General features: G+C 36.0%; 1 protein-coding gene across 1 annotated transcript; it reads left to right on the top strand.

Annotated features, from left to right (window-relative positions):
* Positions 1-481: 481 nt before the first annotated feature.
* Positions 482-3,487, top strand: LOC104101455 (G-type lectin S-receptor-like serine/threonine-protein kinase At4g27290). Its single transcript, XM_070180265.1, has 7 exons — positions 482-1,758; positions 1,882-1,998; positions 2,126-2,250; positions 2,326-2,536; positions 2,639-2,876; positions 2,950-3,100; positions 3,191-3,487. Exons 1-7 carry the CDS (start codon positions 504-506, stop codon positions 3,485-3,487), a joined length of 2,394 nt encoding a protein of 797 aa, XP_070036366.1. The 5' UTR covers positions 482-503.
* The last annotated feature ends 12,476 nt before the right edge of the window (positions 3,488-15,963 follow it).

Genomic DNA, 15,963 nt, shown 5'->3' with positions numbered 1-15,963 from the left:
ATTTCTCTTTTTTCAAAGATAATTTTCTCTTCCAAGGGGTAGAAAATTCTAAGGACTTGCTTATTTTTTCTTTGTTTTCCATTTTAGCTGTCGTGATTGTTACTAATAATTGGTCCTAAGTTGTTAGAAAATCAAGATATAATTAATTAGGTTTTCTCCATTTTGTCCTTCGTATTAATTGTTCTAAAAAATAAAAAATATTGACTACATAGCCTAGAAAGCATAAATGTAAAGAGTAAATAAGGGAATACCAGTCAAAAATACTTCTTATTAATCACAAATAAAATGGACATGGTTCTTATTATACTACAATATTTAGAGATAACATGTTCAAAATTCAATGCACAAGCTTCCCGTGTTGACCATTTCTAAGAGAAGAAAAAAACCTGTAAGATGAAAGAGTTATACACAACAATCAAACAGTACTAATGCACGAGACGAATACAAATACTCTTTAAGGCTCAAAGATCACCTTTTTGAAACCGAGGAACCAAACAATTTCCATGAGACACTTTGCAGGTTTCTATTTCCTTTCCGGAAATATAGTGTCATTGCTCTTCATAATTTCAACTGCTTTAGACACTATATCTAAGGATAGCCCAATCAAAGATGGCTATACCATAGTTTCAGCTGGTGGCAACTTTGAGCTTGGATTTTTCAGTCTTGGAAATTCCAAGAATCGGTACGTTGGAATATGGTACAAGAAGATATCAAAGGAAGTGGTCTGGGTTGCCAATAGAGCGAACCCACTGAATAACATATCTGGCACGTTAACAGTCAGTGACAAAGGGATCCTACTGCTCAATGGTACCGAAGGCATAATATGGTCAACGAATTCATCGACATCCTTGAGGAATCCAGTGGCTCAGCTTTTGGACACTGGAAATCTTGTCCTAAAGGATGGAACTGATCTTGTCTGGCAGAGTTTTGATTATCCAGGGAATACTCTATTACCGGGCATGAAGATAGGCCATAACTTAGTCACTGGCCTGGATAGGAGTCTTACATCATGGAAGAGCAGTGATGATCCTTCACCAGGTGAATATGTATCTCGCCTCGATACAAATGGTTATCCTCAAATTATTTTGTGGGAAGGTCCTGTTATAAAGTATTCCAGTGGACCATGGAATGGACGTCTATTGACTGGACGACCAAATATGAAACCAAATCCTTATTTTACATTTGAGTTTGTGTTTAATGAAACGGAGATTTACTACAGATACAACCTTATACATGCTTCTCTTCCCACCAGGGTGGTCATGATTCCGACAGGCCTAATTCAAGAGCTTGTGTGGATTGACCGCACCCAAAGCTGGTTGCTTTACTCGACAGCACAGATTGATACCTGTGATCGATATGCCTTGTGTGGCCAATTTGGGAGGTGTAACACCAAGGACTCCCCTCCGTGTGCTTGTTTGAGAGGATTTGAGCCTAAATATCCACAACAATGGAATGCAGCTGATTGGTCCAACGGGTGCGTACGAAGAACTCCATTGGAATGTGGGACAAGTGACAGGTTTCTGAAATACTCTGGTCTGAAATTGCCAGATACGCGCCATTCCTGGTTTGACAAGACCATTGGCCTTGAGGAATGCCAAAGGTTGTGCCTGGGGAACTGTTCTTGCGTTGCATATTCTAATCTTGATGTCAGAGAAGGTGGGAGTGGATGCTTGCTCTGGTTTAATGAACTCTTTGATTTTAGGGAATATGCTGAAATTGAGCAAGATCTTTATATAAGGATGGCTGCATCAGAAATAGGTAAGTCAATCGTTCGATTTATGAAGAATCAAGAATGCGAATTTAGCTGTTGACATTGTATCTGCTTTCTAGTACCATCATCCAGAATGTGAATTTTCACAACTCATTGTAAACTTATGACAGGTTCAGACAGGAAGGTGAAGAGAGCAATGCTGATTGCAATTATATTACCAGTTTCAGCAATAACCATTCTCGGTTTTCTATCTTGGTATGCTATACACAGAAAGAAAAGCAAAAAAGGTTAACAAATATATCTAAAAATGCAGATTAGTTGGAGAATACTATTTGTTTATTGACTTCTAGTCAATCTTCCCTGGAGAATGTATCATTCACCTCAATATCTTCCTGAAATTTTCCCATTTTACAGGAGGCCAAGAAGGAAAGCAAGATATGGAATTACCTTTGTTTGATTTGATGACTATTACAGCTGCAACCAAGAATTTCTCTTCAGATAACCTGATTGGAGAGGGTGGTTTTGGACCTGTTTATCAGGTAACCAGAATCTATCTTATTTCAAGAAATGAATGATGCTCTTTCAAACTGACACTCTGATGGAATGTGTTGCAGGGTAAACTATCAACTGGATCAGAAATAGCAGTGAAGAAGCTCTCCAAACATTCGGGACAAGGTCTTGAAGAGTTGAAGAATGAAGTTGTTCTGATTTCCAAGCTTCAACACAGGAACCTAGTTAAGCTTCTAGGCTGTTGTCTTGAAGGAGAAGAGAGGATGCTAGTTTATGAATATATGCCTAACAGTAGCTTGGACCACTTCATTTTTGGTCTGATTCTTAACTTATTTCGTAGAAAGATTTATGGTTCTATTAACACAAACTTCTCATCATTTTAAGAGCAGAAAACTGAATTACCTTGACATTATGCAGATGACAGCAGGAAAAGACGACTTTCCTGGGAAAATCGTTTTCAAATTGCAATGGGAATATCGAGGGGGCTTCTTTATCTTCATCAGGACTCCAGATTAAGGATTATACATAGAGATCTAAAGACCAGCAACATTTTACTGGACAGTGAATTGAAACCCAAAATTTCTGACTTTGGCTTGGCTAGAATTTTTGGTGGGGACCAAATCGAAGCAAAAACAAAGCGAGTGATGGGAACTTAGTAAGTTTGAAAAGTTTGACACTTCATTCTTCATGTTTATCAAATCATAATATGACATTGTGTGTTTATGCAGTGGCTATATGTCTCCAGAGTATGCTGTTGATGGGAAATTTTCAATGAAATCAGACGTGTTTGGTCTCGGTGTTCTTCTACTAGAATTAGTGAGCGGAAGAAAGAACAGGACATTTCATCATTTGGGCCACCATCACAACCTTCTTGGACATGTAAGCAAGATATCAATCCACGATTGTCTTGTCTTCCCCTTTTCTGGCTGAACTTGTATTTCATGCAAATTGTACTGGCTTTTTCCTCAGGCTTGGTTATTATGGAATGAAGGCAAGGCCTTGGAACTAATGGATACATGTCTCAAAGAATCGGTTGTGGAATCTCAAATGTTAAGATGCATTCATGCGGGGCTATTATGTGTCCAAAAGTTAACGGCAGACAGACCAACAATGGCATCAGTTGTTTTCATGTTGAGCAATGAAAAAGTCGGATTACCTCAACCAAAAGAGCCTGGTTTCTTCATAGAGAGGAGTACAGATGAATCAAATGAGAAAATATGCCTCACTGACAATGTTTTGACACTAACAATTCTTGAACCGAGATAGATTGAAGGGCATACTAACTACTGTACTTTTTAGGACACAAATTGTTGTCTTCTTGATTATAGAAAACTAGTCTCTGCTGTTCAATACTTTCAATTAGATAGATATTCATTATTGGACTCGCATTTATTAGCTTGTTTAGCCTGTAAAGAACCACATTTGGAAACCTAAGCCGGTGCTGAACAGTTTCGCAATTATTCTATTATTATGAGATTGATTAATTGTTAGATTAAAACGCGGAGCGAGAACAACGAATTGTGTACCTTTTTGATGCAACAAAAGAATTGTTGAACTCACCACCGAAACAATTTTCCCAAATTGAACTTTGAATCATTAGGAAACAAAGTTAATTTTCCACCAATTAGATGCCCTAACTTATGTGTTTTGCCTGTAGAAAGGATTAGTCAGAGAAAATTCTTACGCTTAAAAGTTCTGTATTTTCTCCTTAATATAAATAGGCAGAGTAATAGCGGTTAAGGAAGATAACCCACGATCCACCCTTTTTTTTTGCACGTTCAGATTAGCGGAGTTTGTGGTCTAGTGGTAACTTCCCTTAACCTCTCTCACGTATCTCTCCTAACCGGGTCAGGTCAGCCCCCATGGATTGACCCACGACCCATAATCCAACATCTCCCACTTCGCTCATAGTGGGCTAGATCGATGTCTTTGACACACAGTTCATACTGGCAAATAGTTGGTGCGACCTGCGAGCACAAAGAGCTGTAACATTCTAAAACCAATTAAAAGTTATACTAAAGCTCTATGTAGAAATCCAATCACATATGGAAAGGATTGACTACTAGCATGAGGATATTATTACTCGCAATACCCCAGACATCATTCGCTATTGCAATAGCTACTTATTCGATCCCTCATCCTCGAAAGAGGCAAACTCAAGTTCTCATATAACATTGTATCCACAATTATACCCAATACACTCATGGTAAGTGTAATGGTCGGCCTATGAATACAAGTTAAATTACTAAATTTTAGTCTGCCTTCCCTTTCTACTCGAATCTTTCCATTCCAAATCAACTGCTTTCCTAGACATGCACTGCATTGACGAATCACTCATGGCTATTAGTGGCATGCTAAAGTAGCAACATTGATTGGCACTTCAAGAGACAGTCAAAGGTCAAAGGGTATTTCAATAAAAGTTACTCTAACTTCCTTGGGATTTCACACAATGAAGAAGCAGAGATTCATTCTTCTATTATCCCATGGTCGATAGCACACGTGGTATGAAACACATGTTACGGTGTTCTCACCTTATATTGGCGCGTGTGTCTTATTCGTTTAATCATTCAACACCGTACAGATCTTGGTCTATACACCTCCAAATGTCTAACCTGATTTTCTCACTTCAATAATCCTCAAACCATCTTCTCAGAGAAACTTGCATCTGGCTTACAAAACAAGTTATAATCGAATAGTGAAATTCGTAAGTCTTATTAGTTGTCAAGGACCTCTACAAGTAAATATAACCTCACATTATTCAAGGTTCTATAAGGTCTCATCACTTCAAAATTCTTAACGTAAGAGGCGATTGCTCTTGTGAGAGAGCCAATCTCGCGACTTGTTCGACATACTTTATCAAAAAAATATTCATCACATGCATACGAGATATAAGCATAAATTCAAGAGTCAAATTTTGATGAGCATATTATAATACTAAAGTCATTTTACAATACATAAATATATTTATATCCTTCACAAACCTATAGCCATAACATGTTTCTCAAACAAGTCTCTAGATATCGTCTTTGTAAAAGGATCAGCTATCATGCTTCGTGTAGGAATGTATTGTAAATTTATCTCTCCACTTGCTACCATGTCTCTCACAAAGTTATACTTGATGTCAATGTGTTTGGTCTTGCGGTGATACTTAGGATCTTTGGTATATGTAATAGCCGCTTGACTATCACAATATAGAGTCATGGGATCCTGAGAGTTCTTTGTAATATCCAAATGCTCAAAGAATCTTCAACCAAACAACTTCTTGCACTGCAGACGCACAAGCCACAAACTCAGCTTCCATCGTTGAAAGGGTTGTACACGTTTGTTTCTTACTTTACCATGAAATAGCACCACCATTAAGTAAGAAGGCATAACCGGATGTTGATTTTCTATCATTCCGGTCACCAGCCCCATCAGCATCTGTATATCCTCTTAATTATAAACCATTTCCACTATAACATAGTGAATAATCTGCAATTCCCTTCAGGTATCTGAAAATTCTCTTCACAGCTTTCCAATGATCTCTTCAAGGATTGGATTGATACCTGCTAACCAGACCTACGGCATAACAAATGTCTGGGCGAGTACACATCATAGCGTAGATCAAGCTCTCGACAACACTTGAATATGAAACTCGAGACATGTCTTCCTTTTTATTTTCAGTCTTGGGACACATTTCAAGGCTTAAAGTTTCACTTCTCGCTATAGGAGTATCCATGGATTTGCAACTATTCATGCGAAAATGCTCCAAAATTTTCTTTATATAGGTTTCTTGAGATAGACTCAATAATGTTTGGGAACGGTCTCTTTGGATCTTAACTCCAAGGATATAGTCTGCCTCGCCCATATCTTTCATATCAAATGACTTTAAAAGCCATGACTTGATAGTTTTCAAATACTCCAAATTATTTCTGGCCAATAAAATATCGTCCACATAAAGAGAAAGGATTACAAACATCACATTGGACTTCTTCACATAAATGCAATGGTCTTTATTGATCATGGTAAAATCATATGAGATCACCTCCTTGTGAAATCTCAAACACCATTGCCTTGAAGTTTGCTTCAAGCCATAAATAGATCTTTTCAATTTACAGACCTTCTTTTCTTGGCCTTTAACGATGATGCCTACATGTTTTTCCATGTAGATTTCTTCGTTTAGTTATCCATTGAGAAAAGTTGTCTTCACGTCCATTTGATGTAATTCCAAATCCAAACGTGCAACAATAGCCAAAAGTAAGCGAATTGAGGTAAACTTCACAACTGTTGAAAATGTTTCCTCATAATCTATTTCGGCTTCTTGAGTTTGCCTTTAGCCACTAATCGTGCCTTATATCTTTCTATTGACCCATCCATTTTCCGTTTAACTTTGAGAACCTATTTGTTCCCAATGGCTCTATGCCCTGGCGGAAAGTCAACTAGATCCTAGACTTTGTTGGTTTTCATGGACTCTAATTCTTCTTTCGTTGCTTTCATCCACTAATCTTTTCCAGAGCTCAATAAAGTCTCGGTCATAGACTTTGGCTCATACATTTCTGTGGAAGATACCAAGAAAACATAATCTTCAAGTTCATAAGTATGTTTGGGTACATTTTTCATGGCACTCTTTCGTAGTAGAAATTCAGGTTCATCGGAAGGATTTTGGGATTGAGAGTTCCCACTCCTACTCGGATCAAGAATAAGATTTTGATCAATTTGATTATCAACCGTGTCAGAAGATACTTGCTAACTATCTGAGTTCAACATTTCATAAAGAGGCTCTCCATTCTTTACCTCTCCCTTCTTTGGAAAATAATTTTCCAGAAATGTGATATCTCGTGATTCAATCTCAATAACACTTCCATCCTCTAATTCACCAATGAACACATACCCTTTGGAGTGTTCTGAATATCTTATAAAGATACATTTCTTGCCTTTTGGACCTAATTTACCAAACTTGCTAAAGAAATCTTTTACATATGCAGCACAACCCCAAGATCGTAAATCCTTTAAGTTTAGTTTATGACCAGTCCATAGCTCATAAGGAGTAGAAGAAACTGATTTAGAAGGTACTTTGTTCAATATGTAGGTTGCAGTCAATAATGCATCTCCCCAAAAGGAGATAGGTAAATTTGCTTGCGCCATCATGGACCTTATCATGTCCAGTAGTGTTCTATTCCTCCTTTCTGCTACACCATTTTGTTGAGGTGTGTGCGGAATAGTTAACTGTCTGTGATGCCCTTTTCAATACACAATTCTTCAATTTCTTTTGATAGATATTCACGCACTCTATCGGTTCTCACAGTCTTAATCCTTTTGTCTAATTGATTCTCAACTTCATTCAAATATTTATTAAAGCATTCAAGTGCTTCAGATTTATGAGAAATCAAATAGACATAACCAAAGCGTGTGAAATCATCAATGAACATAATAAAATATAAAGCACAAGACCTAGCCCTCACATTCATTGGACCACAGATATTAGAATGAATTAATTACAATGGAAATTCAGCACTCTTAGCCTTTCCAAATGGTTTACGTGTAATCTTTCCGGCAAGACAATTTTTACAAGTTGGCATTTCAACTTTAGAGAAAGAACTCAAATGTCCTTCCTTAGTCAATCTATTCATTCGATCCTGCCCTATGTGACCTAATCTTGCATGTCATGTAACATCAACATCATTATTACTAGAATCACATGCCATAACACAATGGTCAACATAATAGTTATACATAGAAGGATTACAATCTAACACAATAAAACCATCATAACGATGTCCAAAACCATAAAAAATATTGTCTTGAGTAATTCTAAGACCATTGCGACTAAAGTTCAAATTGAAATCTAAATCTAGAAGAACAGACACAGAGACTAAGTTTCGTCGAATCTCTGGAACATACATGACGTCATGCAACATCAAAGATCGGCCACCACGCATGTCCATTGTGCAAGTGCCTATCTCTTTGACTTCAAGCTTTGCATTATTTTCCACATATACATGCTTTGATCCAGGTGGAACTCGACGAAACTCTATAAACACTTCTCTATCGCGGCTCACATTGTCGGTGTCCCCTGAGTCTACAATCCATACAGGATAAGATTCAATTAGCAAAACAGTGCTAAAAACATATATAGCACTAAGAGATGCATTTTGAAATGCTACATTTTTCTGCTCAGTGCACTCGCGAGCAAAATGCCCAGGGACTTGGCAATTTTAGCACTTCATTTTGCTCTTGTCTTTCTTCTTGTAGAACCGTTTTCCTTTCTTGGAATTTGGCTTGTTTCTTTTCTTGGAGGATCCTTCTCCGGTCTCCTTACCCTTTCCGTCATTTTTCCAGTTTCTCTTCCGCTTGAAACTTGATCTCTTTGTACCACTTGATTCTTTCACAAAGGCATTAGGTACATCTTTAGCAGTACCAAGTCGCTCGTCTTCAAGCTCCACATGACGGGCAACATCAACAAAAGTTTTGAAGCTATCATTGTGGGTCAAGTTAACCTTCAGATGTTCCCAATTATTGGGAAGAGATCGAATCACTGCATGAACCTGCTGCTCATAAGAGAGAACATGGCTAGCACTTTTGAGTTGAGTAATCATATTTGACATCATCCTTAGATGTTGCTTGACACCGTGATCATGACGTTTTTTATACCTGTCAAACTTGGTTGTCAGCTGTCGAAGGCGAGTCACAGTTGTACCCCCATATGCCTTTGTTAAATGTGCCCACATAGCTTGAGCAGTAGGATATTGCTTACATTCGTGGATGAGATCATCAGCAATTGAACTTACAATAATTCCACGTGCAGTGGAATATTTCTTTTTCCAAACATTGTAAGTTTCTAGATCCCTCCTGTGTTGGGCAGTGTTACCCACCTCTGGGTGACTCATAACATGGTTAATACTTTCAAGAGAATATTGCTCTTCGAGTACATACCACATCTTAAGACTCCATATGTCATAATTTTCACCATTCGGTTTGTCACCCTTGTTCAAGTCAGCAATGATACTTTTCGATGCCATATCTGTTATTAGAGATAATTTTACAAGTTTAACTCATCAATATATACTTTAGTCAATTTATGCATGTGATTACACATTCAAGAAAATTAATTATAATATTAATTCTACATTTAGTATAGAATCGAACGGTCACTACGTTTCCATTCATCATCTATATCTAAATATTTTAATTAATATTAAAATTACTTCTTAGTGTGTACTTTATTTCAAGTCTCAATCCATTACTAAAAAATAAAAATAAACAATGTATGTAACTGGTGAGACAAATAACATAATTTAAATTCCATTAAGATAAAACATATAATAACAATTTACATGTTTGATAGGACATACATGTACCAATCGAACACTAACTCTTGCTCATATACACTAAAAGGTGCACTAGGCCACACATTCTAATAAATCTCAGTTAAAATTAAACCTCAAGGCTCTCGAAGAGAGTCTGCTGAAATAGCTAATGCTCCCCAATCAATAATTTCTATGTAATTAGCCAATTAGGCTCTTTTTAACCTAAAAAAGTGTACATGTTTAGGAATGGAAGTATCGGGGCCCATTTTAAATTCCTTAAACTCCCTAAATTTCTTTTTTCCTTCCCTTCATTCAACCCTTCGATCCCTTAACTCATTTTGTTTCGCCCTTGGGACATTCCTGATGACTTCAAGCTCCAAGTCTGAATTATTATAGAAATAAGTCCTACGACGACATACCCCTCTACGTTGTCCCCTTCCTTGACTTCGAGAACTCCCACTTGGAGTAATTCGAACTTGTCCATGTTCAGTCATATCTGAAATAGGACCAAGGAAACAATAAGAATGGCTACAACCACTCAATGTGACAACATATATCACAATTACTTATAGAATGATATCAATTGAGGGATTAAGACTAAACTAATTTTAATTCACTGAAACAAACAATGATAGACATTAAGATTACCAAACGTTCATTCCTTGTACTTGGTTTAACCAGTTTTCAGGGAATCTCCCTTCGCCCCTTTTTGGTATAACAAAACTAAAGTATATCATACTACGAAGCAATTTACTTGTCGGAGAAATTCCTTAAGAAATCAGTAGACTTTGTTCAATTTCTTCACTTAAGAAGCAGCGTGTTGTTCACGACCAAACAAAATTGGGTCTGTAATGTTATGAAGGTCTCAAGAATTATAATTGTTCATTGTATTTAAAAACAATTGCCACTATTTCACTTCGGAAATAATTATGAAAAATATGCTATAGCATTATGTACTTTATCATTCAGTAAAACCACTTTGTTATAAGAAATATCAAATTATGGTGTATGTCTACTCTTCCTCCATGATCTTCATCTCAAATGCTTAATGACATATTCAATGACATACTTTCTTCACTTTTCATGCTTATATAAAGGCCTTGTAATAGATAGGAAAATACACACAATTGAAGAAGATATAAGAATCTCTCCTCTCTTTCTCTCTATATCTCTTAGCTTATTTTTTCTTGTTCCATATTGTTACTTTGAGTTAGTATATTTTATAACACGTTATCAGCACGAGACTCTACCGTCTCAAGAAACTCTTTAAGAAGACTAAGGTATAACTTTTCTCCTCTTTTAATTATGACTGATATTATGAAAAGAAAGTTTATTGCCCTTGAAATTTCGGGCAATAACTATATGACATGGGTGTTGGATGCTGAAATCCATTTAGATGCAATGGGTCTTGGAGACGCCATTAAAGACAAAAATAAAGCATCTACCCAAGACTGTGCAAAGGCCTTGATTTTCTTGCGCCATCACCTTGATGAAGGGTTGAAGATAGAATATCTCACACTCAAAGATCCACTTGTTTTGTGGAATGGCTTAAAGGAAAGATATGACAACTTAAAGTTGGTCACTCTTTTACAAGCACGATATGATTGGGCTCATTTGAGGCTCCAAGACTTTAAATCTGTTTCTGAATATAATTTTGCGATGTTCAGAATTACTTCTAAATTGAAACTCTGTAGAGATACTATCACTGACTATGATATGCTTAAAAAAGCGTTCACAACGTTTCATGCTTCAAATATGGTCTTGCAACAGTAGTACCGAGAGAAAGGTTTTAAGAAGTATTCTGAGTTGATTTCTCATCTCTTTGTGGCTGAACGAAACAATGACTTGCTCATGAGAAATCACGAAAATTGACTCACTAGGTCTACACCATTGCTTGAAGTGAATGAGGTGTATTCCCATTATTCTAAGCGTGAAAAAGGTCGTTGCCCTGTTAGTGGTATCTAATAAATAAACATCTTGTAATTTGTATTGCACTTAATAATACTTCTTATGTAGTTTGTCTAAAGAATAAAGCCTCTAAAGCTAATTTTGTCTATGAAAATGAATTTGACATCACCCACTTGGATGTGGCTGATTTGTTTGAGCACCCTGATGGAAAAATAAACCACTCGATCGGTGATGGATCTGTGGTTAAAGATGATTGAGCAGTTTGATTTTTATGTTTCCTATTCGTAGTATCTAATAAATAAACATCTTGTAATTTTTATTACACTTAATAATACTTCTTATGTAGTTTTAAAAATATATGTATTTCCGAAATTTTATAAATTTCACAAACAAGGAGTAATATCTAAGTAATTAGTGTCCTAGTCTCACTGATCTTTTAACGCTTTTTGATTTTCCTTTACGTTACTTTAATTCTCTTTAAGAAGAGGTTTACAAGCACCCTGGAACAACTTTTGTTACTTCACCCTTAATGTTTTTTCATGTACATGGATGAAATATTATGAATAAAGAAAATAGAAGCAGCTAAGTATGTTCTTTCTTACACAGATCAATTGTTTTTCACACAATGTATAGGAAAATTCAAATAACTTATACATGTAAATAAATTTTTTGTAGTTGTAGTAATCATATGTGTAATATACTTATAATTGTATTATTTTTGTAGCGTAATTATTTGAATAATAATTAGGATTTGCCAGAAAATGCATTAAAATGTCACTATTGAATTATTGGTTTAACTTTATTTCTTTTCCTTTTTCTCTAAAAATACTAATATTTATTCATATACTTCTTTTGTATGTCAAACCATGGGAAGTAAATATGGATATCTTTCAAAGCAAACTTGGATCAAAGTTCAATTGTAAAAATATTTGTTTAATTGATTCATGTACAACACATACAATATTCAAAGAGAGGAAATATTTTTCTCATTTAAGTATGTGTAAGATAAATGTTACTGCAATTTCTGGTAGTAGTAATCTAATTGAAGGCTCTGGAAGAGCTAATATAACTCTTCCTAAGGGAACAATACTTATCATAAAGAATGCAATATTCTCCTCCAAGTCCAAGAGGAACTTGTTGAATTTTAAAGATATTCGTCGAAATGGATTTCATATTGAGACAATAGATGAGAATAATCTCGAATATCCCATCGTTACCAGGAATGTCTCTGGCCAGAAAAGGGTTATTGAAAAGTTTCCATCTTTATCTTGTGGCCTATATTGGATAAGAATTAGTGCAATTGAGGCACATTCTATTGTAAACCAAAAGGTTTCTAATTCCAATACTTTTGTACTTTGGCATGATCGATTGGGACATCCTGGATCAATTATGATGAGACAAATTATAGAGAACTCAAATGGGCACCCATTAAAGAATTTAAAGATTCTTTTAACTAATGAGTTTTCTTCCACTTCTTGTTATCAAAACAAGTTGATTATTAGACCATCACCAATAAAGGTTGGGATTGAGTCCCCTGCGTTTATGGAACGTATACAAGGGGATATTTGTGGACCTATTCACCCACCTAGTGGGTCGTTTAGATATTTTATAGTCTTAATAGATGCATCTTCTAGATGGTCTCATGTGTGCCTATTTCCATCTCGCAACCTGGCGTTTGCAAAATTTATGGCACAAATAATTCGATTATGGGCACAGTTTCCCGATAATCCAATTAAGTCTATTCGACTTGATAATGCTGCTGAGTTTTCATCCCAAGCTTTTAATAATTATTGCTTATCAATTGGGATAAAAGTCGAATATCCTATAGCTCATGTTCACAATCAAAATGGCCTTGCAGAGTCTTTGATTAAATGTCTGCAATTGATAGCAAGATCGTTACTCATGAAAACGAAATTACCCACTTCTATTTGGGGTCATGCCATTTTGCATGCAGCAATGCTAATTAGTCTCAGACAAACAAATTATCATAAATATTCCCCGTTGCAATTTGTTTTGGATCATGAACCTAATATATCACATCTAAGAATTTTTGGATGCGCTGTATATGTGCCTATAGCACCGCCATATCGCACCAAGATGGGTCCCCAAAGAAGGTTAGGAATATATGTTGGGTTTGAATCGCCCTCCATTATTCGCTACCTCGAAACATTAACGGGAGATTTGTTCACTGCTCGATTTGCAGATTGTCGATTTGATGAGGCATTTTTCCCCAAATTAGGGGGAGAAACTGGAGAAATCAAACGAGAAATTTCGTGAAAAAATCCATCATTGTCTCATCTTGATCCACGTGCCTCTATTTGTGAAAAAGATACAAAAGATTATCCATTTGCAGAAAATAGCTAATCAAATGCCGGATGCATTTACGGATTTGAAAAAGATAACAAAATCACATATCCCTGCAGAGAATGTTCCAATCTGTATTGATGTCCATGTTGTACAATCTTCTAGTGTCATAGCTAATGAGTCAAAAACACGCCTAAAGCGTGGCAGACCATTGGGTTCTAAGGATCGAAATCCTAGAAAAAGGAAAATAAATTATCAAGATGACACTACGAAAGAGTATCATAAAAAAACCCATGATTTAACCAATCCTGAGATTCATGAGGATATCGATGAGCCTGAGACTCAAGAAAATAAGGAACTATCAATAAATCCAATCGCTATTGAGATAAATTTGAATCGATTGAATATAGTGGTGGATTATGTCTTTGCATACAATGTTGTATCTAGCATTATGCAAGATAATGAGGATCTTGAACCTCAATCTGTTGGACAATGTCGACAAAGACGTGATTGTCCAAAATGGCAAGAAACAATCCAATATGAGTCGAAATCACTTGCGAAACATGAAGTTTTTGGGTTTGTAATCCAAATACCTAATGGTGTTAAACCTGTTGGATATAAATGGGTATTTGTACATAAAAAGAATGAGAAAAATAAGGTACAAAGATATAAGGCACGCCTTGTTGCACAAGGATTTTCACAAAGGTTTGGTGTCGATTATGAAGAGACATATTCTCATGTTATGGATTCTATAACATCTCGTTATCTCATTAGTCTTGTTGTCAATGAAAAGCTTGACATGCATTTAATGGATGTGGTTATAGCTTACCTTTACGGCTCACTTGATAATGATTCCATTTGTCCATGTACTTTTATAAAGAAAAAAACATCGTAGTTTGTTGTACTTGCCGTATATGTTGATGACATATACCTTATTGGAACTTCTACAGAACTCCAAAAAGCAATTGATTATTTAAGAAGGAATTCGAGATGAAAGATCTCGGAAAGACAAAATTATGTCTCGGTTTGCAAATTGAACATTTGGCAAACGGGATTTTTGTTCATCAATCTACCTACATAGAAAAGGTATTGAAACAGTTTTACATGGATGGAGCACATCTATTAAGTACTCCAATGGTTATTCGATCACTTGATGTGAATAAGGATCCGTTCCGACCTCAAAAAAAGAATGAAGAGTTTCTTGGTCCTGAAGTGCCATATCTTAGTGCAATTGATGCACTAATGTATCTTGCTAACATTACAACGCTTGACATAACTTTTTTAGTTAATGTCTTAACAAGATATATCTCTGCTCCTACAAGGACACATTGGAATGGAATCAAACACATATTGCGGTATCTAAAAGGGACTACCGATATGAGCTTATTTTATGACAATGATTGCAGTCCCAATCTTGTTGGTTATGCCGATGCTGGGTATTTATCTGACCCACACAAGGCTCGATCTCAAACAGGCTATGTGTTTACATGTGGAGGCACTGCAATATCTTGGCGATCGACTAAGCAATCAATCGTGGCTATTTCATCTAATCATGCTGAGATAATTGCTATTCATGAAGCAAGTTGAGAATGTGTATGGTTGGGGTGTGTAATACACCTTATTCGAGACAAATGTGGTTTGAAGCGTGACAAACTACCCACAATTTTGTATGAAGACAATGCAACATGCATAGCTCAATTGAAGGGAGGATTCATAAAAGGAGATAGAACAAAACACATTTCACCAAAGTTATTTTCACACATGATCTTCAAAAGAATGGTGATATCAGTGTGCAACAGATCCGTTCAAGTGATAATATGGCTTGTTTGTTCACCAAATCTCTACCGACGTCAACCTTCAAGAAACTAGTATATAAGATTGGGATACGAAGGCTCAAGGATGTGAATTTATGCTCTTATCAGTGGGAGTTAATACGCGGTGTACTCTTTTTCCCTTACAAGGTTTTATCCCACTGGTTTTACTTGCAAGGGTTTTAATGAGGCAACCAAAAAGCGTATTCCTAAACATGTGTACTCTTTTTCCTTCACTAAGATTTTTTTTTCTAATAAGGTTTTAACGAGACACATTATCTATGGACATCCAAGGGGGAGTGTTATAAGAAATATCAAATTATGGTGTATGTCTACTCTTCCTCCATGATTTTCATATCAAATGCTTAATGACATATTCAATGACATATTTTTTATGTTTAATGACATATTTTTTTCACTTTTCATGCATATA

The sequence above is a fragment of the Nicotiana tomentosiformis genome, chromosome 7 (assembly GCF_000390325.3).
Source record: "Nicotiana tomentosiformis chromosome 7, ASM39032v3, whole genome shotgun sequence".
Classification (NCBI taxonomy): domain Eukaryota; kingdom Viridiplantae; phylum Streptophyta; class Magnoliopsida; order Solanales; family Solanaceae; genus Nicotiana; species Nicotiana tomentosiformis.
This window is presented reverse-complemented; position numbering and strand designations above follow the sequence as displayed.

What these genes read in the sequence shown, in the direction of transcription:
- LOC104101455 (XM_070180265.1), top strand. Translation starts at nt 504, where the DNA reads ATGAGACACTTTGCAGGTTTCTATTTCCTTTCCGGAAATATAGTGTCA. An exon ending in CTTGGACCACTTCATTTTTG is followed by an intron (nt 2,537 to 2,638) that starts GTCTGATTCTTA and finishes GACATTATGCAG; the next exon opens with ATGACAGCAGGAAAAGACGA. An exon ending in ATCACAACCTTCTTGGACAT is followed by an intron (nt 3,101 to 3,190) that starts GTAAGCAAGATA and finishes CTTTTTCCTCAG; the next exon opens with GCTTGGTTATTATGGAATGA.